Source organism: Eretmochelys imbricata, chromosome 2 (assembly GCF_965152235.1).
Source record: "Eretmochelys imbricata isolate rEreImb1 chromosome 2, rEreImb1.hap1, whole genome shotgun sequence".
Lineage (NCBI taxonomy): Eukaryota > Metazoa > Chordata > Testudines > Cheloniidae > Eretmochelys > Eretmochelys imbricata.
Genome location: NC_135573.1, coordinates 154,808,387 through 154,835,450, shown reverse-complemented (window position 1 = coordinate 154,835,450; position 27,064 = coordinate 154,808,387). Strand labels below are relative to the sequence as shown.

At 43.9% G+C, this 27,064-nt stretch overlaps 1 protein-coding gene across 2 annotated transcripts in view; it reads right to left on the bottom strand.

Annotated features, from left to right (window-relative positions):
• The window catches only part of LOC144261379 (uncharacterized), a 61,214-nt gene extending 44,021 nt beyond the window's left edge, over positions 1 to 17,193 (bottom strand). For both annotated transcript variants that reach the window (XM_077810856.1, XM_077810857.1), the window contains exons 1-3: positions 17,135 to 17,193; positions 10,140 to 10,239; positions 3,539 to 3,607 (exon numbers count right to left, since the gene is read on the bottom strand). In XM_077810856.1, coding sequence (XP_077666982.1) covers positions 3,539 to 3,607; positions 10,140 to 10,202 — 132 coding nt within the window. In that variant the 5' untranslated portion in view covers positions 10,203 to 10,239; positions 17,135 to 17,193. The remainder of the gene's footprint in view (positions 1 to 3,538; positions 3,608 to 10,139; positions 10,240 to 17,134) is intronic.
• Positions 17,194 to 27,064: the final 9,871 nt, after the last annotated feature.

Sequence of the window (27,064 nt, the reverse complement as noted above, 5' to 3'; positions counted from 1 at the left end):
TAGAGAGAGAATATTTTCTTCATTTCAGTTTATTCTATTAGTTCAGTCCAATGACTAGTTCAGTCACAGTTAAGAAACCATTTGGGAATTCAAAAAGCAGCGGAGCTTGTTTTCCACTCCCAATCTATGAATAAAAACTAGATGTGAGAGGATGAGATGTACAAGTTCCAAAATTTTGAAGGACACACAGCCCAGAAACGGTCAGTTCAAATCACTAACTACAGATAATACCGCTTTTGTTTATTAAAACAATTAGTTTAAAATGCAAAACACGTTTTGATAAACTTTTAAATCATTTTTCTTATGTATCCAGTACATTTAAGATAATTTAATTTTTAAAAATGCTGGTTTTGTGCCTTTTTAATTAAACTTGCACTTCCACCCAAACAGAGCTTGACACCAATTACAAGTATAAATTAATCATTATCTAGTAAATCAGAAATGCATAAATCACCATTTTCAAACATAAACGTAACAGTTAAAGACTCTATATACACATTTTTAAGCAATTATATTTATTTAGAGAGTGTATCCTCTTGGTTCGCCAAGAGAAGCACTGAGTTTAGGGTAAAGGCTATATTTAGCTGCAAATCAACATTTCAGGGGTTAGCAATCAATTACAATAAACTTTCTTTAGGAAAATAGTGAAGAAGTACAAATGCAAAACATAATTAAAATTGATTTTTAAATCAATGGTTCCTGCTTGCTGATTTAAATCATTAGTAAAAGTCAATTATTTACATTGTTCTGATTTAAATCAATCCACTTTTTCCTATTATATTAGCCTCATTATTCAGATTAATTAGTATCTGCATCTGTATTTGATCTTGCCTCATGCCCCTTGCTGATTAGAGCATGAAGCTCTGAAACATATTTTGGGCTAGATTTATAAAGGGAACTTGGGCACCAAAATCCAATATTTAGGTAATAATGGCATTCACAAAACCATAGGTCAGCTGCTGCCTAAAGCTGCATGTGCCAACTTAAATACCTAAGTTTCTGCCAATGGGTATGCACAAAGCCATTTAAGTCCAGATGCCATCCCTTGCTCATACCTAAGCCCTGACAGGATTCCCAAACTAGGTGTTCCCCCCTACAGGACCTGAAAAGATGAGTGCCCTAGCCAATAGACTCTAATGGGTGGGTAGGTCTCTCTCTCTCCCCTCTCCCCCCCGTCCCCCAAGAAAGGACTGACCTGTCTTAGGTGACTAACTTCAGGGAAGAGATAATAGCTGAGAATCTTAAATGGAGATAGGTTTCAGAGTAGCAGCCACGTTAGTCTGTATCTGCAAAAAGAACTGGAGGACTTGTGGCACCTTAGAGACTAACAAATTTATTTGACCATAAGCTTTCGTGGGCTACAGCCCACTTCATTGGATGCATTCAGTGGAAAATACAGTAGAACGATTTTATATATACAGAGAACATGAAATAATGGGTGTTACCATGCACACTATAACGAGAGTGATCAGTTAAGGTGAGCTATTACCAGCAGGAGAGAAAAAAACCCTTTTGTAGTGATAATCAAGGTGGGCCATTTCCAGCAGTTGACAAGAATGTGTGAGGAACAGTAGAGGGGAAAAATAAACATGGGGAAATAGTTTTACTTTGTGTAATGACACATCCACTCCTAGTCTTTATTCAAGCCTAAGTTAATGGTGTCCAGTTTGTAAATTAATTCCAATTCAGCAGTCTCTCTTTGGAGTCTGTTTTTGAAGTTTTTTTGTTGTAATATTGCCACTTTTAGGTCTATAATCAAGTGACCAGAGAGATTGAAATGTTCTCCGACTGGTTTTTGAATTTTATAATTCTTGACATCTGATTTGTGTCCATTTATTCTTTTACGTAGAGATTGTCCAGTCTGACCTATGTACATGGCAGAGGGGCATTGCTGGCACATGATGGCATATATCACATTGGTAGATGTGCAGGTGAAAGAGCCTCTGATAGTGTGGCTGATGTGATTAGGCCCTATGATGGTGTCCCCTGAATAGATATGTGGACACTGTTGGCAACGGCTTTGTTGCAAGGATAGGTTCCTGGGTTAGCGGTTTTGTTGTGCAGTGTGTGGTTGCTGGTGAGTATCTGCTTCAGGTTGGGGGGCTGTCTGTAAGCAAGGACTGGCCTGTCTCCCAAGATCTGTGAGAGTGATGGGTCATCCTTCAGGATAGGTTGTAGATCCTTGATGATGCGCTGGAGAGGTTTTAGTTGGGGGTTGAAGTTGACGACTAGTGGCGTTCTGTTATTTTCTTTGTTGGGCCTGTCCTGTAGTAGGTGACTTCTGAGTACTCTTCTGGCTCTGTCAATCTCTTTCTTCACTTCAACAGGCGGGCATTGTAGTTGTAAGAATGCTTGATAGAGATCTTGTAGGTGTTTGTCTCTGTCTGAGGGGTTGGAGCAAATGCAGTTGTATTGTAGAGCTTGGCTATAGACAATGGATTATTTGGTGTGTTCTGGATGAAAGCTGGAGGCATTTTCGTAAGAATAGCAGTCAGCAGGTTTCTGGTATAGGATGGTGTTTATGTGACCATCGCTTATTAGCACTGTCATGTCCAGGAAGTGGATCTCTTGTGTGGACTGGTCCAGCCTGAGGTTGATAGAAATTGTTAAAATCATGGTGGAATTTCTCAAGGCCTTCTTTTCCATGGGTCCAGATGATGAAGAGGTCATCAATGTAGCGCAACTAGAGTAGGGGCATTAGGGGACAAGAGCTGAGGAAGAGTTGTTCTAAGTCAGCCATAAAAATGTTGGCATACTGTGGGGCCATGCGGGTACCCATAGCAGTTTTCCTCTCCTGCTGGTAATAGCTCACCTTAACTGATCACTCTCGTTATAGTGTGCATGGTAACACCCATTGCTTCATGTTCTCTGTGTATATAAAATCGTCCTACTGTATTTTCCACTGCATGCATCCGATGAAGTGGGCTGTAGCCCACAAAAGCTTATGTTCAAATAAATTTGTTAGTCTCTAAGGTGCCACAAGTACTCCTGTTCTTTTTCCAAATGGAGATAGACAGCTAAGGCCCAGATCAATCGGAGTTAGGTGCCTAAGTACCAATGTGAATCTGGGCCCTAAATCCTGCCCTTTTTCATCTGCATTTCATGCTCCTGGCTAGCTTTGGTGGCACTGAGAATACCCTTCTTAGATGCCAAGGCTCCCGTGCTTTGTAAAGGGAGTGTTAAGCCCCTAACTTGAGGCTGTGTATTCCACTGGTTGGGTACCTAAGAAATAGGCACTGCAACACTGAGTGTTGCAATGTTTAAATCCCCCTTTGCTCTCACTAATCCAGACAGCAAGACACAGCTAGATCAACATGAACCTTTTTAAACATCATTGCTATACAAAAAAGTTCTGCTTTACTGTACGTGACAAAAACAGTAATGCAAGAAAATTCTAAACAAAAATTTAGATGCTTTGCTAATTTTACACATTTTAGAACATTACTTTAAAAAGAAAATAGTGATTACAATCCTACACATCATCATTGTTTAATGTAATTATCTACAAAATCTGACACACACAAAACCCTAATCTTACCGTCTTGTGTTTGAATCCAAGAAAATGAGTCTGCAAGTTTAATGCAGAAGCACATGAGATTTTGCAAATCTAGGTTAAAAAGAAAATTCATAATTATTTCTATAGTATTATGCAAGCAAACAGAAAAAATACTATAATTCTGAAAAATATCATTCATATTTCAAACTAATCAAAATCTCCCTGTTTAATAAACTCCAGTTATACCCCTGAGGTTGTACAAATTGATTTCTGCTGAAACAAAACTCCTCTAAACCCAGACTGAACAGCAGGATGTGGATTCTCTGGTAATTGAGCACATCCAGGTCAACAAGGCCCACAAAATGTGCAGGCATACCTACAGAGGTTATGGTCATATCAACCCCGACATGAGCTCCCCGGGTCATATTGAGATGATCCTCACTGAGAAGGAGCAGATTGCTCCAAAGCCAGAAGAGGAAGTTGCTCAGAAGAAAAAGATCTCTCAAAAGAAGCTGAAGAAACAAAAACTTATGGCTCAGGAGTAAATCTGACACAACAGATGTACGTAAATAAAAAAGAAAACTGCTATTACAAAAAAAACCCAAAAAAAACCCCCAAAAACCCACTCTATTCACTGGGTTCCAAAGAGGAGGATCAAAGTACCGTCTTTCATTTAAAAGTCCCTCTCCATAGCATAAGATGGTTTCAGGTTGGCCCAAACCTTTCAAATACATTCAACTGAGGTAGGCCATCTCTCTCAAACTCATTAAAAGAGGTATGGAAAGGTGATCTTCAAAAGTATCAGAATAAAGGATACAAAACCCAAGCTCTAAAGAAATTTGAAAACTTTGACCAGGAACTGTTGTGTCTCTTTTCTCCTGTTGTTCAAGAAGTATGATTCACATCAACGCTTCATTGAAGGGACTATAAAACTGAAGAGAAAGCAATTGATATAAAATGAAATGGTCTGAAAGGAATGTTTTCCCCCATACAGCCCTTGAAAGGTACCCAGGGTGAGTGAGTCCTTTAAGCAAATGTAGACCTCCTAAGGTTTGTATACTCACATTGGGCAGGGAATGAGCAGGGTACTGAAACGCTGAGGACACCATCTGCTTAAGGCATTCACTCTACATACATTTCATGGTCTGTAAATACCTTTCTTATCCCTTCCATGTGCCCTAGCACCCTGTACCTCCAACCTCACACTGCCAGACTTTCCATATCCCTTATGACTCCCTGTGCCTCCATCCTCCCTCATCCCCAACAAGTCTCCATAAGCTCCCCTCAGTCCCCAATGAGCTTGCATACATTTGTCAGAGACTAACAAGTCTAATGAGGTTTGACAGGCATCCACATTTACAAGAAGCAAGAAACGCTCCACACCCCCTGCATGCCAACCACTCCCTCTATGCCTCCCCAAATAACCTGGTTCCACCCAAGTTCCCTCAGCAACTCAGCTCCTCTTTGTGCCTGAAAACAGCCAGCTCCCTCACATCCAACATCCATGCTCTCCTCAGTAGCAACAATTAAACACACCAGTTCTCTCTCTTCCACCCAACAAACTTCAGTAGATGCATCAGACCCTGACAAATGTATGTAGGCTCATTTGTGGAAAGATGAGCCAAATGAGATTAATCAGAGGTGGTGTACATGTGTGAATGAAGATATCCAGGAGCCTCCACTCCTCCCCGACAACTCCCCTAAACATCCCAGTTCCTCCCAATGTACACACAAACCTCAGTAAGGTAGTCAGGTTCAAAAGCCAAGGTACATTTGTCACGCACCAATGAGCCTACTAAATGAGGTTCCTCAGGAGAGAGGGGATAGATGTCTCCCTCCAACATATCTGTTTCCCCATACTCCCTGCCTTAACCCTGCTTCCCTTCTAAGCAAAATAGCCCCCACTATGCAAAGGCCTCTTCAAATCTGAAGAGATTAAATGTAAAGAAACAAGATCTCCACTTAGCAGGTGCTCTGCTCTAGTGTAGAATGCATACTCTCTGCACGACTACCTCCTGTTTTACACATGTCCCTTCCTAACCAAGAAACTCTCCCCTCCAAACTCACACGACACCCAGCTGCCCCACTCCGTGTTCAACAATTCCCCCATGTTGTCTCATCCAACATTCCAATTTAAATACTCTGGGGCTGGGGAATGGAGACCATTTCCCCCCACTTCTCTGTATAGTCTTCTGAAGGATAGTTGGCTGGTTTGGCACATCACCCATCTTCCTTCTCCAGGGGCCTGCCAAGGAGGGTCCGCTGTCCTGTGAAATCCTTCTGGGAGCGTGGCCCTTCAAAAGAAGAGCCTTTTCCCCACCCAGCAAAGCCCATACTTGCAGCCAGAGTAGGAAGTTGGGCTATCATGCTGACTTTTATAGGTAGGACCAATGATCATTTACCCCCAGAGTTAATACTTCCCTCTACTGGAGAGTCCTCACAATGCACAGACAAAAGAGTTTCTCTCTGATGCTCTGCCTAACATCCCCACCATCTGCCTAATGCCCTGAATACTTCTGCTGCCCTTGCTAAATGTGCTTCATACTCACAACATCCTGATGCCTCTCAACACTGATACTGACTTCTGTTTATTAAGCTTCCCTCTCTCTGTTCCTACTTCCCCTCACCTTCACTGCCCCTCTACTTGCCTAACCCCTTTGCCAAAGCCAGTCTCTTTTCCCTCCCACTCACCTGGCGTCCACCACAGCCTCTGCCACACAACCACTATTTCTCACATTCTGCCACAATTCCTTTATTACTTTCTGTCATCCAAAGCACTTCAGCTACTTTGCAATTCATTTCTGCTGCACCTCCCTTCTACCCTCATCCACAAATCCACCAGCCACCACACATTCTGCCTCATCCCCTTCCTCAAGTCCTGGGTCAGTCTTGTGTGCCCAGCTTCCATGTCCCCTTTCTCACTCCCACTCCACATGAATACAACAGATTCTTGCTGCCTCCTTTCCTCATGTACCTTATGACTTCCATCTATCCCCATCCCTTCATGTCACCCCCCCCGATCATCTCTCTCCTATATTCCCCATATATACCCCATCCCAAATCACCTCTATTGTGCCACAATAGCCCCAGGCTCCTCCTAGCCCCCCCCCCCCCCCGCAAAATTCTATAACCTCATCACCATCACTCCTCTCTGCTCTTTTTATGAATATGGGCTTTAAGAAGGTCGCAGGCTATGTTACAAAGAGCTTACAATCTAAAACAGACAGGACAGACAAAAGATGGGACTGGAAAACAGTTCAGTGATAGAACTGAGAATAATACTCAGGTCTCCTGACTCCCACTCTACTGTCCTACCCAACAGACCTTTCAAGAAACACTACAACTGGTATTATGGAGTAACCCATTCATAAGGAAAATTCCTAACTTCCATCAGTTAGAGGCGGACATATGCCCTGATGCATGAGGGTTTATATCCATTTCAAACTATATTTTCTGGGGGGAAGGGGAGGGCACTAAGCATTTAAAACTGTTTTAAGGACTTTAAACAGTCTGCAGTATATGTAACCAGAATTCTTAAATTTGGAGAATGGTCTAGGATTAGGAAGTTTATGCACGTAGATATACACTAGCTCTGCATTTCCTGATATTTGTATGTTGGCGGCATGTTAAATACATCAGCACTTGGAAAACACTGTGAGAGGCACCTTCCAAATCCTAAAACGGACAGACACATGGATGGTCTTCTCTATCCTGACTGTCCAATTAAGAATGTGTGCGATGCACTGTATCTCAAAGTAGCACCCTGTAACTCCCATATTCATCATTTGAATATCATTGTGATATTTCATATAAAGCATGCCCTTGCAAGGTATCATATGAAAGGTCACATGCTGGAATTCATTGTTCTGTCAAAATATGCATATAATCATTGTATATGGAATTATAATATTCTGCTATATGGTTGACACTGAAGTATGCTATGTGTCTGGAAGACGCCCAGAGCTAGCTCTCCAGAGGCACCAAAGGAGGTGACCCATACACAAATGGGTGTTAAGTGACCATCACAAGCCATTGAACAGCAGGGGAACTGTAAACAAGAAATTTACAATTCTTTATGAGACATTTGAGCAAGCACCACACAATGGGGATTGACTATGACTATAACTCAGCAAGGCCCACCAGGACATGTCTGGGCCAGTATCTTCCTTGGGACATGAACTGAGTATAAAAGAAGGCATCATAGAATCACAGAATATCAGGGTTGGAAGGGACCTCAGGAGATCATCTAGTCCAACCCCCTGCTCAAAGCAGGACCAATCCCCATTTTTTGCCCCAGATCAACTAAACGGCCCCCCTCAAGGATTGAACTGACAACCCTGGGTTTAGCAGGCCAATGCTCAAACCACTGAGCTATCCCACCCCCCAAGGTGGGACTTCATGAGACCACCTCTCTCTTTCCCCGCCTATGCTGAAGACAACGAGAACGCTGGGAAGATAAAAACTTTGAACTGAGGAGACTGGTCCCAGGCAGAGAAGGAAATTCAGCTGCATATTAAGAACTGGAACCTGCATTCAATATGCAATGGGGCGAGAAAAGCTATTTGATTCAAATCTTGCTTAGTCTGAAAGTTTAGGATTTAGAATGCATGTTTACTTGTTATTTTCTTAGGTAACTACTACTTATAATCACTTAAAATTTATCTTTCTGTAGTTAAGAAACTTACTTTAATATTTTATCCTTACCAGTGAGTTTGTCTAAAATGCGTGGGGAATCTGCTCAGATTACAAAGGCTGGTGCATGTCCACTATCCTTTGACGAAGCAGTGAACTAATTAATGAGCTTACATTGTTCAAGAGAAGGTGTTGTGTAGTGTAAGACGGTCCATTTCTGGGGTGCAAGGCTGGGGAGATTTGCTAGTGATTCTCCATATATGGTTCATGTGTGTCTTAGAGAGTATTCATGCAACTTAGCTGGGTGTGTCCCTTGCATGTTGTTAACTGAATGATCATAGCATCTGGAGAGGTTTGCTGCTTGTCACTAGCAAAGCATCATGAGAGACAGCCCGGGCTGGAGAGTTAAGGGGGCACAGTGGTCCCACTGTTCCAGGTTGTACCCCGGGGGTCCCATCACAGTAAGTATGTCTTTATGTGGACTTCTTACTGCTGTAAAGGACAGAGTTGGATCAACTACTATATGAATATGCACAAAGAATTATAGTTTTGGTCCCTGGTGAGATGAAAGTGTGTGTTATGGATGGATAAGGTTGTCTCTTAGGATACGTCTATACAGTAGAACCTCAAAGTTCAGCAGAGTTACGAATTGACCAGTCAACCACACATCTCATTTGGAACTGGAAGTACGCAATCAAGCAGCAGAGACCCAAAAACAAAAACTGTACAGTGCTGTGTTAAATGTAAACTACTAACAAATAAAGAGAAAGTTTTAAAAAAGATTTGACGAGATAAGGAAACTGTTTCTGTGTTTGTTTCATTTAAATTAAGATGATTAAAAGCAGCATTTTTCTTCTGCATAGTAAAGTTTCAAAGCTGAATTAAGTCAATGTTCAGTTGTAAACTTCTGAAAGACCAACCATAACATTTAGTTCAGAGTTATGAACATTTCAGAGTTACAAACAACCTCCATTCCCAAGATTCTACTGTACTGTAATTGGAGGTGCAGTTGCAGCTCAGGTAGACATACTTGCTCTAGCTTTAATCTACCTAGCATGCCTAAAAATAGCAATGGCTTCAGCATGGGCTAGAAACATGATTACAAACCCAGGACTCCAGGTGCCCTTATACAGCCGCACTGAAACTCAGCACTACAGCAGCTTCATATCTATTTTGATCTGTGGTAAGCAGACGAAAGCTTGCAGCTTGGGTAGGCATACATGGGCAGCAATCGCATCTGCAACTGCAGTGTAGACACATCCTTGGTTGTTTTTTTCTCCAGGGCATCATCGCAAGACCAAGCTAGATCTATACAACACTCAAAATGTTCTTAACTTCCAGTTTATGGGTGTGCATCAATGAAGACAGTTAAGAGTAACAGCACTGACTACTTCCATAATTTTCCCCTTACCCACAGACACACATGAAATGCATGACTAGCACTCTCAGCCTTAACTATTAGCTAATGATATTTGGGTATGGACAGCTTCTATGCAGCAGTGCACACAAATCAAAGGAAGACTCTACAGTTAGGTGTTAACTGATTGCAAAGATTCCAGACCCGTGTGGCAATTTAAAGAATGGAATATCTGTGGAGGCTATTTCATTATTTAAAACATTTTTCTCTCTTCTGATCTTGAGAATCAAAAAAATATTGTACCTGAAAAAAGATAATGCACAGCATCTATAGACAAAAATAGCTGGTCTAGTAGAGTTGGATTATCATTTTAATAGAGAGAAAAAGAGTCAAGTATCTGCACAGGAAGACCTTGTATTGGCACCAGCTAGAAATATGATAGGGGTTATTCAAATAAATAAAAAAAAAGGGAGGAGGAGTTCCAGAACCTGGGCAATAGTTGGGCAAATCACCAGACAGATGCTAAGCCATTTTAAAGCTAGCTAGTTTTCAATGGTTTCCCCAAACTCTTTGATTTTGTTCCTACTCTCAAACCCTTCAACAATGGATAAAATTATACTTTGTCAAAGGCCCTTAATAATATGAAGTACTCACATTGCAGTAGAAAGGATGCTGATGCTGCTTCTTCTCTTTCTTTACCTCAGGTTCGGTGTCCATGTTTGAGATTTAAAAGAGATGAAAAGGACTAGGAAAGCTACAAAAATATTTATGAAGTATTACTTTAGTTGGATGCAAGACACGAGAATTCTGGTTTAATCTGTCAACATGTTATAGTACCGGGAGGGGCGGGGGGGACACTTTTTGGCCTGAGGGCTGCATTGCGTTTCGGAAATCGTATGGAGGGCCAGTTAGGGGAGGCTGCAAGGCATGCCCCAACCAACCCCCCCATTCCCTAATGGCCCCCCCAGGACCCCTGCCCCATCCACCCCCCCTGCTCCCTGTCCCCTGACTGCCCCCGGAATCCCCACCCCAACCAACCCCTCCTCTCATTCCTGACTGCCCCCCCGGGACCCCTGCCCCATCCAATCACCCCTTCTCCCTGTCCCCTGACTGCCCCATCCAATCACCCCTTCTCCCGGTCCCCTGACTGCCCCCCGTCGCCCCATCCAATCCCCCCCTCCTTCCTGACTGGCCCCCCAGGACCCCTGCCCCTATTCAACCCATTTCCCGCCCTCTGACCGCCTGGACCCTTATCCACACCCCCTGACCACACCCCCAAACTCCCCTGCCCTCTATCCAACACCCCCACTCCCTGCTTCCCTTACCGCGCTGCCTGGAGCGCCAGTGGCTGGCGGTGCTACAGCCACACCACCGGGCAGCACAGAGCACTGGTCAGGCTTGGCTCTGCAGCCCTGCTGCCCCAGGAGCTCGCAGCCCCGCTGCCCAGAGAATTGTACTGGCGGCGCAGTGACCTGAGGCTGCGGGGGAGGGGGAACAGCAGGGGAGGGGCCGTGGGCTAGCCTCCCAGGCTAGGAGCTCAGGGGCCGGGCAGGAGGGTCCCGCGGGCCATAGTTTGCCCACCTCTGTTATAGTAGCTGGGTATATGCATATTTTAAATGTTTGGGTTTTGGGTGTTTTCTTTTCAGCAACCTGGAAGTTTAGCTTTGAATTTCCAGGCTAATTATTGTGTTTTGAGAACATCAGTGTTTCATTAAGAGCAGGCCTCAAATTGGGGGGAAGGGGGGTGGGAGAGGCACTCTCCCAAGCCCTACCCACCAGGCATAATATACACACATCTAAACTATAATCATATACTCTGCCACACTTCTCAGGTTTTACCTTTTCAGATACATGTATGGACAGAGCCAGATTGAGGCACAGATATTACAGCCATGTGTTTAGGTTCCCAGCTTCCAGAGACACATGATATCAGAATCTAAGATTACATTTTAAAAAAATGTTTCTAGTTCATACAGTTGTGAAGAAAAGCCTGAAAATCTGAACCATATTTAACCAACTCAGATTAGTTGCCAGATTGTGCGAACAGACTCCAGCAGAAAGCAGAGCAACAGCTTTTACAACCAGTAAGGAAGCTACCTGGCCTCCGTATGTCTACAGAGCATTTTGGAGTAAGTCTCCCAGCTTGGGTCAACAGACTTGGGCTAGCGGGGCTAACACTATTATTCCAAAAATAGCTGAAAAGACTTCACTGTGAAATTGTGGTTATGGCTCTGAAGCCTAGGGCAGGGGATGGTCTTCAGAGCCAGAGTTCCAGCCTGAGCCACAACTTCACAGTGTTGTCTATACAGCTATTTTTAGAGCACAACTATGAATCCCACTAGCCCAAGTATATCATCCTAGACTGGGAGGCTTGCTCCAAAATGCTGCACACATACCCAGATCCACTACCAGAGCACACCAGGTCATATTATTGTCAGTTACTATCCCAACCACTGCTGTCCCTACCACTACGGACACCTGGGAAGACAAGAAGGGCCTGAGCCACCTCAGCTACCTTCTCCAAGAAGCTAGGTGTGATGTACTGTACCTCAAAGTAGCACACTTTAACCCCATATTCATCATTTGTATATGGTTATATTTCATATAAACCATGCCTTGTCATTGTTCTGTCAAACTATGTATCAGGGTGGAAAAAAATCAATACTTGTTTTTTTTTTAAAAACATTTTTTATTTAAATTGGATTTTTTTGATAAAATGCTTTTTGAGGAAAAAACCTATCTAAAAACAGTTTTAATTAAGATACAATATAGCTCAAAGATATCTCATTATGGAATAGGAATTATAAATTCTAATTCTATAGTATCAGACAATATATTCATGTAATGTTTAAGAAAAGTTTTGTAAATGAGTTCCAATAGTTCATGGATTAGGGACCCAATCGTATGGGGTTCCAGGGGCTTCTGTATAGATTATTTAGGTTAATCTTTCTATCTACCCAATGGGACTCAGTGCTCAGTCTAGAAGATATCATCAGAGATGCTTAATTTTGCAGTTCTCAAACTGTGAATTTGTGTCTCCAGAGATAACCTGCTTGTTAACAGCAAAAATATTTTAAAATAAATAAATAAACATATAAAGGTGAGAAATAACAGACCTCAACCCTATTGTCTCTCTAGAAATTTGTGTACACAGAGTCAATCCCTTACCTCTCTCTAAAAGTGCAAAGTTTCAAAAAGTTCAGTGAATAGAAGATTGTTGGGGGCAGAATAAATCTGGACAAGGAGAAGAAGTCCGGAGATAAATGTGAGAAGAGAGGGACAGGCAGTAGAAACACAAGTGAAACTGTTTGAGCAGCATATTCCAGAAGTCTTGAGGTCTTTCTGAGTGTAGCTTTCATTGATTTAAGATCTACCATACCATTCTCTCACTAGAAGGGAAAACCCCAGTTTGGGAATATTTCAGTGAAATTCCTCTACCTGTGGGTAAAACAAACATGCATGCAAAATGCAAACAGTGCAACAAAGAAATGCAAGGCCTGATTGCCCGAATGAAACAACATCATGAGAAGTGTTCCTTCTCAAGAGGAAGCTGCATTGAATATGATGAAAGGAACATGTTTGAACATGCAGGATCTTCAGGTTGGTAAACTTTTTTATTTCATACTTCTTTCTTAAGGACTGCCTGTCTTCCTTCTGAACTGTTCTTGAATTCTCATTTTTGAGCAAAACATATAGTTTTTACTCTATGGTATTATCATTTTAGATGAAGTTGTGATCAAAAATAAATAGCTGAAATAGGCAGGCCTTCCTTTTACAACTTCACCTTTAAAGTAGTACTGAGTGTCAGTGAATGCAATGAATAATACTAAATGAGCAGTATGGTAATAATAATTAAATAACTGCATTGACTTATTTTGTTTAGGAGAATCCATCCTCAACATACAGGATTCTGAAGACTATCCACCTTCAAGATCACCATCATTTTCTATAGTTTCAGAGTTATCTGCCAATGGCAGTGTTTCAATCACATCATGTATGTCACATAGCCACAGTAGCACCTATAGCAAAAAGAAAAAAAAAACCTCCATAATCCAGAAACAACCCTAGATAAATTTCTGATAAGAACCAGCAGATTACAAAAAGAGATAATTGCTAAAAAAAATTGCCTGGTTTGTTTATGCAACAAACTCTCCTTTCCATATGACTGAGAACCCACACTTCATTAACATGGTTCAGGCCAGGATACAGTCCACACAACAGAGCAGATGCCGTAGGCAAATTGCTGGATAAAGTTTATGAAAGAGAAATTGAGCAGTGTGCAAAAGATCTAGAGGGTAAAATTGTTAACCTGAGTCTTGATGAGTGGAGCAATGTCCACAATGATCCTGTTGTATGTGCTTGTGTGACAACAGAAAAAGGGAATGTCTTCCTTACAGAAACAATTGATACATCAGGAAATGCACACACAGCAGAATACTTACAAGAAGTAACAGTAAAAGCTATAACAAACTGAAAAAAAAACTCAAACGTCTGGTACGCAGCTTGGTCACAGAGAACACTGCAAATGTATCCAAAAGGAGAAGAAATTATTTAGGAGTGAAGAGAGTCCCATTTGATGCACTGCCTTCCAGAAATAACACTGTTGAAATTGCAAAATACTTCCCACTTTGTAGCAGCTGCTCTGAAAAAAGTGGGAGGAACCAAGCTAACTCTCCCACAAGACGTGTGATGGAACTCAGTAGTGGACGGTTTTGAGCACTATATCAAGAACTGGCCTAATCTGATGACAGTTTCTGAACAAAATCGTGAAAAAATAGATGGCACTGTCACAGCCAAAGTTCTCAATATTGGGTTTAAGAGAAATGTTGAACACATGCTGAGTACCCTGAAGCCCATTTCTGTAGCCTGGAACAAAATGTAGGGAAATAGCTGTTTTATTGCTAATGCTGTTGAAATTTGGAAGGAACTGAGTGAGATCTTAAAGAGAGAAATATGCAATGAGAGTTAAATTACAAGCATTAAAAAAACGAATGGGACAAGCACTATCTCCAGCTCGTTTTCTTGCAAATATTCTCAATACTTAGTACCAGGGTCAAATCTTAACTACTGAAGAAGAGGAGTTGGCTATGACATGGACATCCAGCAATCATCCCTCCATAATGCCAACTATAATAAACTTCAGAGCTAAGGGTGAACCATTCAAGAAACATAGGTTTGCTGATGTTTTAAAGGAAGTCACACCAGTGAACTGATGAAAGTCACTTAAGCACTTGGATTCAGAGACTGTTGAAGTGATAATCTCACTTTTAACAGCAGTAGCTTCTTCTGCTAATATAGAAAGAATATTTTCTTCCTCTGGACTAATTCATTCTAAATTGAGAAGTGGTTTGGGACCTGAAAAAGCAGGAAAGCTTCTTTTTCTTTTCCAGATTATGAACAAACAGGAAAATGAAGGTGAAGACAACTGAGTTAGCTGCAGAAGCCAATATTTTAAGTTTCTCATGTTGACCTGGCTGACATAGTCGATTTAATTTTTGTTTTACTTTTAAAGAAAATTCATTTCACTATTTTAGTTAAAAACAATTTTAACAAAAACAAACATGATTTTAAGAAACTTGAATGTTTAACGAAATTCAAAAATTCATATGCTTGTTTTGTTAAAATATTATGTGTTTGCTGTTGAAGAAAAAAAATCCAGAATACATAACGTTGCTGTTTTAAATAAAACAATTTAAATGTCTGTCTGGTGATGTTCTCCTCCTAAAACAGCATGGCAAGAAAATCCTCCAAATATTAATGATTAACCTATTGAATTGGAGATAGTTCACCTCCCAATAACTTCAAAAATATCTGTTTCAATTACCTTTGTTAAATGAAATAACCAAACAATCATTCATTTTCTGATATAGCTGTAAAACTAATCTGAAAAGTTTTCAAAATAAATCACGTTAAAAATATATAGTGTATACCTTCTAAAAATGAAGTCTATATCTATCTCTGAGTTGTGAAGACTATGTATTAAGGTTATAACCACCACCAAGAATGCACTTTTATGTAGAAATCCATGATTAAATCAAGTCTTCCTGATTAGTGATTTAAATCATGATTTAGATCAATTTGATTTAAATCAAATCCACCCTATGTATATCATTATTGTGTATGAAGTTATGAGATTTTGCTATATTTTGTTATTCAAATATGTTGTGAGTTTGGGAGATGCCCACTGCTAGCCTGTCAATGACAACAAAGGAGGTGAGCCAGACCCAAACAGGCATTAAGCAACCATCATGAGGTACCGACCAGCAACAAGAATGCTGGAAAGAAAGTCTTCAAACTAAGGAGACTGGTCCCAGGCTTCAAAGGAAATTCAGCCTGTGTATTAAGAATCTGACTGCAACATCCAGCAGGGGTGAGAAAAGCTGTTTGATTCAACTCTTGCTTAGTCTGATAAAGTTTAGAATTTAGACTGCAATTTTGCTTTTATTTCTTTTGTAACCATCTTTGTTCTATATACCTACCACTTATAATCACTTAAAATTTATGTTTCTGCAGTTGATAAACTTATTTTAATGTTTTATCCTTACCAGTGAGTTTGTCTAAAGTGGTTGAGGAATTTGCTGACATTACATTAGCTGGTGCATGTCCATTATCCTTTGATGAAGTCATGAATTAATTACTGAGAAGGCCCTGAGCAATGTTAGACAGTACATTTCTGGGGTGCACGATCGGGGAGGGGGAGATTTGCTGGTGTTTCCCTCTGTATAGCTCATGAGTGGCTTGCACAGCATTCATTTAACTTATCTGGGTGTATCTCGCATCCTGGTGGCTAAGTGTTAACAGCACCTGGAGGGGTTTGCTACTGTCATTAGTCAAGCATCATGAGAGACAGCCCAGGATGGAGAGTTCAGGGGGCATAGCAATCCCAACTCAAGGTTGTACTCCGAGGACCCATCACACTAGGAGACAATGCAAACACAGGAGATGGGGAGTGGTCCCCCATTTTCCTGCTGCTGCAAGGCCACACTATGAGCAATATGGATTGCCATCCCCACCCCGCTCTGAACAAAGAAAGTGGTGGTATTTTCTTAAAAGCCATCGAAGTGGCACCAACAGGAGCTCTCACTCACTGCGAACTGTGCAGAACTTCCTAGGGTCAGCTCTCTCCTCTGACACATTTCCACCCGCAGCATCAACATTTAAACTGTCAGCGGCCGCCCCCCCCCCCCCGCCGCGCTGCAGGCACCGCTGACTACAGGCCAAGTGAGAGGGGAGCGCGAGACAGCCCCCCCGCGGCCGCCCCGGAAGGGTCCCCGGGGCTCATCGCCGCTTCCCGCCTAGCTGCAGGCCCCGCAGCAGCAGCCTCCTCCGCTCCCTAATCGCTGCCGCGGAGCCGTCGGGGCCGACCCCGGCTCCGGGGTCCGGGCCAAGCCGGGACAGCCACCCGCGGAGCCAGCCCCGGGCTGTTCTCGGCCCGGTCGGCCGCGGTCCCAACCGCCGGGCCCGCGACTCCGAGCTCCGCGCGCGGCAGCAGGCGAGCCCGCCCCGCCCCCGCGGAGACGGGCCCGGCCGGGGCGGCTCCCCCCGTTGGAAGCGCAAGCGGGGAGCGGGGAGAGCAGCCCGCATCCCGCCTAGGCGCTTCCTCCGCCGGCCCCAAGCGCCGTATCTGCCGCCGCGTCCCCGGCACTCACCCCGCGCCCCGGCTGCGGCTCTTCGGCCCGCCGCCGCGAGAGAAGTGCAGAGCGCATGCGCCTCGGCCCCTGCGCGCTGCGTGAGGGGGTCGGGTCTGGGGATGGGGGGTGGAAACTCCGGACCGGAATCCACCTGCGGCGGGAATCGGATTCTGCTCCTCGCCCTCCGCCGGGGGCTGGGCTGGGCGCCCGCCACACCGCCCCGCCTGTGGGCGGCCCCGGGCAGCAGCGGGACGCGGGGCGCCGTGGGGCCGTTGACGGTTACCGAGAGTCAGGGACATTTCCTGGGGCCGCGGGCGGGATTCAGCACCGCTCATCCGGCGTGTCTCTGGTGTTTCTGTTAAAGGTCCTGCTCCCGGTGAGGAGCACCTCAGCTTTCCTGTTCGCAGGCCGGGCTCTTCTAGACCCAGTGGCTGTAGAGAAAACTTTGAACATGCGAACCCCAAATGCCCACAAACCAGGCGGCAGATGAAAAGCACCCCACATGGAGCATGTTTAAAATAGGATTTAAAAAATTGCATACATGGCTGATGAATGCACCGATGCAAATGGGCATCAGTGTTAAGTTATTGTGTACGTTATCTTGATGTCAGTGGTAGGCCAGTACATGCATTTCTAGATGTTCAAGTTATAGAAGACACATCAGCTGCCTCTGTGACAACCCACATCTTAGAAGAGTTAAATGCTTGTCAATTGGACCCCAAACAGATGGCTGCTTGTGCATTTGATGGAGCTGCAAACTTCTCTGGAAGACATGATGGAGCACAAGCTTTGCTCAGAGAAAAGTGTAACCCTAGTCTCTCCTGTACACACTGCAGAGGCCATCTATTCCAACTAGCATTAGTAGGAGCTGCAGAATCTTCAAAAGACATTTCAAATGCTACAAATTTAATGTTTTCATTATATTCTTTTTTCAGCAAGAGTCCAAAAAGACTGAATAGCTTGGAAAATATAGAAGATACACTGGGACTGAAGTTCATATTAGTCCAACCTGGGAAAACCCTCTGGCTTTCTCATGAGCGAGCCTTGGCTGTTGTCTTAAAATTACTCCAGCCATTATTACTGGCTTTGGAAAGTATCTACCAAGATGGGATGGATCTAAGTAGTGAGGCTGGTGGATTACTTTTGCTACTATGTTCAGAGAAGACTATTGCCATTCTCTCTCGGGCCATTAAACAATGCCATCCGGGCATCTGCTACAACAGTAGTAGATCTTTGTCCAGCAATAGAAGCTACATTTGGATCAATCAGAGAGCTGTCCATTGAAAAAGTACTGGAAGAAGCAAAGACTTCAGTCCGGAAGTTGACTAATGAAGGCATTTATATTGAGTCCTTAAGTGAAGAGGACAAGAAGTGTTTAAGACAACTGAAAAAGTACATAGACTTGATTCTTAAAAATCTACAACAGCGACTTCTAGATTCTACTCAACCTCTATGTAGCTTTTACAGATGCCTGTCCTATAAAACACAGACAGTTGAGTGGAGTGAGGCACTACCAGCAATGGGGCTGCCGTGGGATCAGGACAGAATAGAGAACTTGAACACAGAGTGGAACATCATACGACGAATGAATGAAGATTTGACTTCAACTTATTTTTTATCATCGCTAGTGGCTCAACCCAATCTTTGTGCTATGTTTCCTGGGATGAAAGAAGTAGGAATTCATCTCTTGCTACTCCCAGTCACAACAGCTACAGTTGAGCGTTCTTTTTCATCATTGAATAGAATTTTGTGTTCTGAAAAAAGTCGCCTTCTGCCTGATCATATGAATGAACTAATGAGCATATCAATTGAAGGAATGGAAGTACCAGACACACGAGAAGCCACCAGAGATGACCGCATTGCATTCAAGAAGTTAATTAACTGAGTTGTGCAAAATTATAACAAGAAACCAAGAAGGATGTAGATGTAGTGCTTCATAGAAGGCTTGAGTAGCCAACTTTAATTTGTGTGATGATTTTAAAACATGAGTTGAATCTAATAAAATGGTCAGAAAACATTTTTCAGTTTTTACTATGGTGCCATACAGCCCACCTTCACCCTCACAGTCTCACCCCTCATCAGCCCTGACACCCCCCACCGTAAATTCAAACACCCCCCCTAATTTCAATTCCTTGGGAAACCACTGATAGCGGTTACAGTGCACTCCAGCTAAAATATTGTTTCAGTACTGGTGCTGGGTTTTTATATGGTTTTATGTTTGCTATGTCTGCAGCTGATCAAAAATATATGAATATGGTTTGGAAACTGTTTGTTAGTTTTGTTGGCATTCATTGGGCTTTTATTAGATTACAGTTTGCATTTGGTTCTGAATCCTAAATAAATAAGATATTTTTGGTACAAAATCTTTATTTTTAAATGATTTTATGATGCCAGTTTTTCTTTGTTATGATTGTCATAAATATAAAGGGAAGGGTAAACCCCTTTGAAATCCCTCCTGGCCAGGGGAAAGCTCCTCTCACCTGTAAAGGGTTAAGAAGCTAAAGGTAACCTCACTGGCACCTGACCAAAATGACCAATGAGGAGACAAGATACTTTCAAAAGCTGGGAGGAGGGAGAGAAACAAAGGGTCTGTCTGTCTGTATGCTGGGTCTTTGCCAGGGATAGACCAGGAATGGAGTCTTAGAACTTTTAGTAAGTAATCTAGCTAGGTATGTGTTAGATTATGATTTCTTTAAATGGCTGAGAAAAGAATTGTGCTGAATAGAATAACTATTTCTGTCTGTGTATCTTTTTTGTAACTTAAGGTTTTGCCTAGAGGGGTTCTCTATGTTTTTGAATCTAATTACCCTATAAGATATCTACCATCCTGATTTTACAGGGGGGATTTCTTTATTTCTATTTACTTCTATTTTCTATTAAAAGTCTTCTTGTAAAAAACTGAATGCTTTTTCATTGTTCTCAGATCCAAGGGTTTGGGTCTGTGGTCACCTATGCAAATTGGTGAGGCTTTTTATCCAACATTTCCCAGGAAAGGGGGGTGCAAGTGTTGGGAGGATTGTTCATTGTTCTTAAGATCCAAGGGTCTGGGTCTGTAGTCACCTAGGCAAATTGGTGAGGCTTTTTACCAAACCTTGTCCAGGAAGTGGGGTGCAAGGTTTTGGGAAGTATTTTGGGGGGAAGGACGCGTCCAAACAGCTCTTCCCCAGTAACCAGTATTAGTTTGGTGGTGGTAGCAGCCAGTCCAAGGACAACGGGGGGAATATTTTGTACCTTGGGGAAGTTTTGACCTAAGCTGGTAAAGATAAGCTTAGGAGGTTTTTCATGCAGGTCCCCACATCTGTACCCTAGAGTTCAGAGTGGGGGAGGAACCTTGACAATGATGTATAAAATGTTTGGGGTTTTGTCATTATTGTAATTATCGTTGCTGTAGTTGTTGATTTCCCGCTTCTTTTTTACCTTAGCAATATCATATCTTTAAGATTAAGGCCTTGTCTACATTATACAGTTTTGTCGACAAAAGTCAGGTTTTGTCGACAAAACAGTGAAGGTGTACACACTACAATGCTCCTCCGATTGATATAACTCTTTTGCTACACCAGGGGTTGGTAACCTTTCAGAAGTCATGTGCCAAGTCTTCATTTGTTCACTCTAATTTAAGGTTTCACATGCCAGTAATACATTTTTAACGTTTTTAGGAGGTCTCTTTCTATACGTCTATAATATATAACTAAACTATTGGTGTATGTAAAGTAAATAAGGTTTTTAAAATGTTTAAGAAGCTTCATTTAAAATTAAATTAAATACAGAGCCCCCCCAGACCAGTGGCGAGGACCCGGGCAGGGCGAATGCCACTGAAAATCTGCTCATGTTCCGCCTTTGGCACACGTGCCATAGGTTGCCTACCCCTGTGCTACACCAACAAAATAAAACCACTTTGGCGAGCGGCATAGAGCTTTCTGCAACAAAGTTAGAGTGACACAGTGCCAGTGTAGACACTGTGTTTGTTTATGTTGCCTCCAAGAGGTGTCCCACAATGCCCATCATGACCACTCTGTTAAGCAGTTTCTACTCCTCTGCTCTGCATCCAGGTACACAGATAGGTCCTCCTACCCTCTTAAAGTCCTGGGAATTTTTGAAATTCCACTTCCTGCTTGCTCAGTGTGGACAGCTCACATCACATCTTCTCAGTTGACCATGCTAGCTTTCTGCAGCAAATAGGCTTCCGCATAGAGTATACCAGAGTTGCTGGGTCTATTGGGTGTGGGGAGAGGAGGATGTGCAGTCACAGTGCCTATCCAACTATAGGAACTTTGAACCTACAAGCAGATTGCTCATGGCATGGATGAGAAGGGACATGAAAGGGACACGCAGCAGAGCCATGCTAAGATCACAGAGCTGAGGAGGCGTACCAGAAGGCAAGAGAAGGCAACCATCACTCTGGTACGATGCCAAAAACATGCCACTTCTACAAGGAGCTGCATGCCATCCTCAGTGATGACCCCACCTCCACTACCAAAAGCCCCATGGATACTTCAGGGGAACTGAAGGCAATGGACAGCAGAGTCAATCTCAAGGACAAAGTGGTGGACAATGAGGTCGAGTTGGAAGAGGATGTGGGACAGGTGACAGGCTCAGCCAGCGGCATGGCAAGCCAGGATCTCACTTTGACTCTGGAGTGGTCTAGCCAGTCCCAGCAGTCCATCTCTGGCATTCCAGAAGCAGGAGAGGGGAGCTCCATTAAGTACTCATTATGCTTTGATACTGCATGGCTACATGAGGTAGTGGTATCCTTGATTTTGTTACATGGTGCACGTGGGACAAGGGATCTACATTAACAACACTAGGTACTTTTTGCATCTGCTTCGCATTCCCCTGTGAAGCTGTGCAGTGGAGGCCCAGCGGAAAAGTTTGTTAATGCACACCAAGATCTCCCAGGAATTCTCCATAGAAATTTCTAGGAAACTTTCTTGCAAATAGTCTGAAATCATCTGCCAAAGGTTCCTTCTCAGAGCTGTTTTCTTTCTTCCCCATTGTAGGAAACTTTGCCGTGCCAGTCGGCAATTACTTCTGGAGTAACCAAAGCAGCACACGGGCAAGCAGCATATGGACCCAATCTGAAGCCACACACTTGCAGGAGATGTATCCTTGGATCATCAGTTACCCTCAGTAGTGTGATTTCAGGTTTGATCACCACCATCTGTGGAAAATGGTGCTAGTATTCAGAATAATGTCCCCAGGTGCTTGTATTGATTCCTTTCTCAAACCACCCAGACCCTTTGTCCCATTTTGCAATCCCCACCCCCAGTCCCACCAGGCCAAACTAACTGTGTTTAGTGCTCTGGCCATGCTGCATGCTTGCCAAGGGAAAGTGAGAAAGAGGTGCATAACTTTTAAGATTCAAGACTGAATGCACACACAATACTGTTTCTTTTGCTTCTGTAGATGTGCCCTTGGGGGCCAGCTCCTACATCCTGGTGAAGTGCCTCTGTCAGATAAGGAGGCGAATGAGGAGGAGTAAGGAGGACATGTTTCGTGAATTGCTGCAATCTTCAGATCAGGCCAAGAGCGAGCACAGAGCGTGGAGAGAGACCATAAACGAGAAACTAGAAATGGATAGCCAGGAGAGGAGACAGGCTCAGGAGCAAGTAATAAAGCTCATGCAGGACCAAACAGAGATGCTGTGGTCCCTGATTGTGCTGCAGGTAGAATGCATGTGTGCTCAACTCCTCCTGCAGCCCATACAGAACTGCCTTCCTTGCCCCTCCTCCCCCATTTCTCTCACGTTCCCAGCCCTTCGCAGTACTCCTTTCGCTCCATCCCTAGGGACATTTTCCATAATGACAACTGGACTGACATGCAGCTGTGAGATCCTTGTGTCCCTTGTAAGAAATGTTCATCTGTGTATTGCTGTTTAATAAAAATTTTGTCTTACAAAGACAGTGATTATTTGTGATCTACAGATGTAGATGGAACAGAAATTCATACACAGTTGCAATCGGCATATTTGCAGGCTACAGTTAACGCTCAGGCAGGAATTATTACAGGGGCCATCCAAGGTGGCAAGTAAAGAATACCTGGCTCAGTTCATTACAGAAAGACTAATTACTGGGGCTCATTATCAAAATGCTGCTTTATATAGCATCCTGTTCAGCCCCTCTAGTAGCCCTGGTGTTTGGCTGCTCAAAATCAGCTACCAGGCTATCCACCTAAATGATCCACCCCTTGGGAAACTTTTCCTCCTTTACTCACAAATGTTATGCAGAGCACAGCAGGCTGCTATGACCAAGGGAATATTTTCCTCACTGAGGTCTAACCTGCCAAAAAGGCTGTGCCAGCGACCCTTTAATCTTCTAAATGCACATTGTGTGGTCATTCTGCACCTGCTGAGCCTGTTGTTGAAGTGCTCCTTGCTGCTGTCAAGGTTTTTGGTGTATGGTGTCATGAGCCACGGGAGTAAGGGGTAGGTGGGTCCCCAAGGATCACTATGGGCATTTCCGCTTCTGGTCTGGAAAGAAAGTCCCTGCATACAGCTTTCTATACAAGCCACTGTTCCTGAAGATGCATGTGTCATGCACCTTCCCTGATGTCAGTGAAACGACCCTGGTAATCCACCAGCACCTGTGATACCACAGAGAAGTAGCCTTTTCTGTTGATGTACTCCGTCACAAGATGGTCTGTGGCCAAAATTGGGATATGCGTGACATTCATCGCCTCACCACAGTTAGGAAATCTCATTGCAGCAAAGCTATCCACTATTTCCCACATGTTGCTCAGAATCACATTCCTTTATAGCAGGAGGTAATTAATGCCTGGCACACTTGCATCACTGCATCCCCCACCAGTAGCTGTCTGGGAGTTGCCAGCTTCCACAAAGTGATTGCCACTCACTTTTGCACTGTTAGAGCTGTCTTATTTTGGTGTCCTTGCGTCGCAGGGTGAGGGCAAACTCTGCACACAGTTCAAGTGTAAGTGAGGGAATGATCCTGCTATTGTGAGGAACTTTCCTGGCTTATACACTACCCTGTGAAATGGGCTAGCGAAAGAATCTGAGTCCTTGCTCCCACTCCCTTTACCCAAAGGCCTGCCTGACCTCGAGGACTCCCCTTTCACTCTTCTGGGTGGCAGAGTCCTAGTAACCCCAACAAGGCTGGGCCCAGGATTCCTCAGGGGCTTGACCCCCAACCTTGTCATGGTCACTTAGGACAGGCGCTAGGGTGTCCCCACTTTGGGGTGCTCTATCCACACTGGACACTTCCCTGACTCACTGACCATTACATACAGTTGAAAGTAAATACACTTTATTAATAAACAGAAACCAATTAAAAAAAATCAGGAAAAAATGGGAAAGGTTAAAGGAAAACACATAACCCTGCTCTGTGGCACGGGGACATCACAACCGGTGTCTCTGGAATGTAAGGGAAGTTCAGTCTGCTCCTCACAAGTCCCAGGCCTACTTCTCAGGCCCTGGCTGTGCTGTAGGGATGCTGCAGGTCGAACACTTGCTCTGGTGGTGGCCTCAGGCTCTAGGTGGCAGAACCCTTCTTCCCAGGGCCGTCGGGGTTGCGATCCCCTTCCAAGTCTGGCCTGCAAGGCCTCTTGGCTGGGGGCATCTCCCTGTGCTGGGCCCGCTGCCTAGGGTCCCCCTCACTCTCTCAAGCTGCTCACCACACCCTGCTCCAGACTGCTCCAGCCCCACCACTCTGCCTCAGTTCCAGCTCCACTCTGCCCCAGCTCCAGCCTGCCTTAGCGCTGCTGCTGCTTTGCCTCCAGCTCTCTGGGCTGCTTTTGTGGCCCCTCTGGCTCTGGTTGCTGCAGTTCTCCTCCCAGCCCAGGTCTGCTCTCTGGGCTGCTGCTGTGGCTCTGCTCCATAGCTCAGCACAGGCTCCTGCTCTCTCCTTAGCTCAGCCCCACTCTGTTCCAGGCAGCTCTCCAGCTCACACGGAGGATGAGAACTCCCTGGCCTCCTGACTCTCTCATAGCCTGCCTGTTCTGTCAATCAGGCTGACCTGGAGCATTGGCCTCTCCACATTGCCCCGGGGACTGTCAGTCTCAGGGTCCTGATTTCCCATCGACCCTTCCCCTTGCTTTTGGTACTGGAAGCTACCCAACCAAAAAAACCTCCACTGAGTTTTAGTAAGGGGTCAACAGTCTCCTTACACAAGGAAGAAGAAAAGGAGTACTTGTGGCACCTTAGAGACTAACCAATTTATTTGAGCAAATAAATTGGTTAGTCTCTAAGGTGCCACAAGTACTCCTTTTCTTTTTGCGAATACAGACTAACACGGCTGTTACTCTGAAACCTTACACAAGGAAGGTGGTTTTGTGCGTAGGAAAGTTCTGTAGCCGCTGCTTGTCATCCCGTACCAGCTTCATAAGCCAATTCCATCACTCAGTGCTTGTTTCCTGAGCCCAATAGAGACAGTCCACCATGTGCACCTGTTTTGTGAATGTCAACATCAATCTTGAATTGTTTCTTTCCATGGCACACAGCAGGGCGCAGGCAGCACTGATTCCTGTTCAGATTCACAGCTCATGAAATACTGCAGGATCTGCTGCGTTGTGTTCATAACGCTTATCACAAGACTGGTAAGCAGTGCAAGATCCATGCTTTCAGGCAGAGATGGCGGGCACACAGTTTTCAGGAGTAGTTGAAAAATGGCGTGAAATGCAGTCAGAAGCCCTTGGAGTTATGGGCCAGAGAAAACTGAATCATTGGGATAATGATCCTTGCCCCGTGATGCACTGCGATCCATTCCCAGAACTCCTATCAGGAGAAGGTAGTGATTTGCAGAGTGGGATAGCTATCCACAGTGCATTGCTTTCCTTGTTGGTGCTGGAGCGCCAACAACGGATACGCTCCGCTGACACAACGAGTGTTGTGTTAACATGCACAAGTGATGTAATTACAACTTTTTTTTATCATCAACATAACTTAAGTCAACTTACCTCTGAAGTGTAGACATAGCCTTAGTCTGATCTTCCATGAGTCTGCTGGAGAATCTCTTTGTGAGTCTCAGATGATGTAGATGGTTAGCTCTTACACCTTAATTGAAAGTGGGGAATCTTCAACAAAGGTTTTCTTTCTCCAAACGTTAAGGGCTTGTCTAGACACAAATTGATACCATTTTAGACCAAAGCAAACCTGTGTGTGGACATGCGAAACTGCTATAAATCAGATTTAAATCACTTTAAGAGTATTCACACACAAAATTGCACCAATTTAGCAAAATTAGTTTAAAATCACATCTTCAGTTAAACCATTGCAACTTGTGTGTAGAAGTTAAATAGATGTTAATGTGGTAGATGTGAGTCCGGGAAGTGTAAGGAGTTCAAAAGACTATATTGAGATGTGCCAGACAGGCATGGACTTTTGGGATGATAAGTGTTAAGTAGGGGAATCCCTAGGGAGTGATTAATGAAAATGTTACAACTCTGGTTATGCAAAAACCAGCCTTTTGAAGCTATGCCCTGAGGAGAGAGCCATTAACTGGTGATTATCTGTTCCTGGAAACTGGAGATCAAAGGCCTGAGCTGAATAAAGAAACAGTTGAATTGTCCAACTGGGGTTCATGTTCAGTCGAAAAACTTGCATAGGGCACAGCCATACTTGCAGATGTAGAGTGCTTTGAGTTAAACCCACCTTCGGAGAGCGCAGTAGGGAAAGCGCTGCAGTCTGTCCACACTGACAGCTGCAAGCACACTGGCGTGGCCACATTTGTGGCACTTGCAGAGGCATTGGGAGCGGTGCATTATAGGCAGCTATCCCACAGAGCACCTCTTCCCATTCTGGCGCTGTGGCTTGAGGGAAGGGGATGGGGAGCGCGGGGTGTTCTGGGTCCTGTCCCAACACCCCGTGATGCATCGGTTCGCATCCCAGCAATCCCTGTGCTTCTGTCCACACTTGGCGCCATCTTTCAATGTTTAATGTACTCCACAATCTGTCTTCCCTTTCGATCTGTGAGAATGGAGCCCGAACTGCTGAGGAGT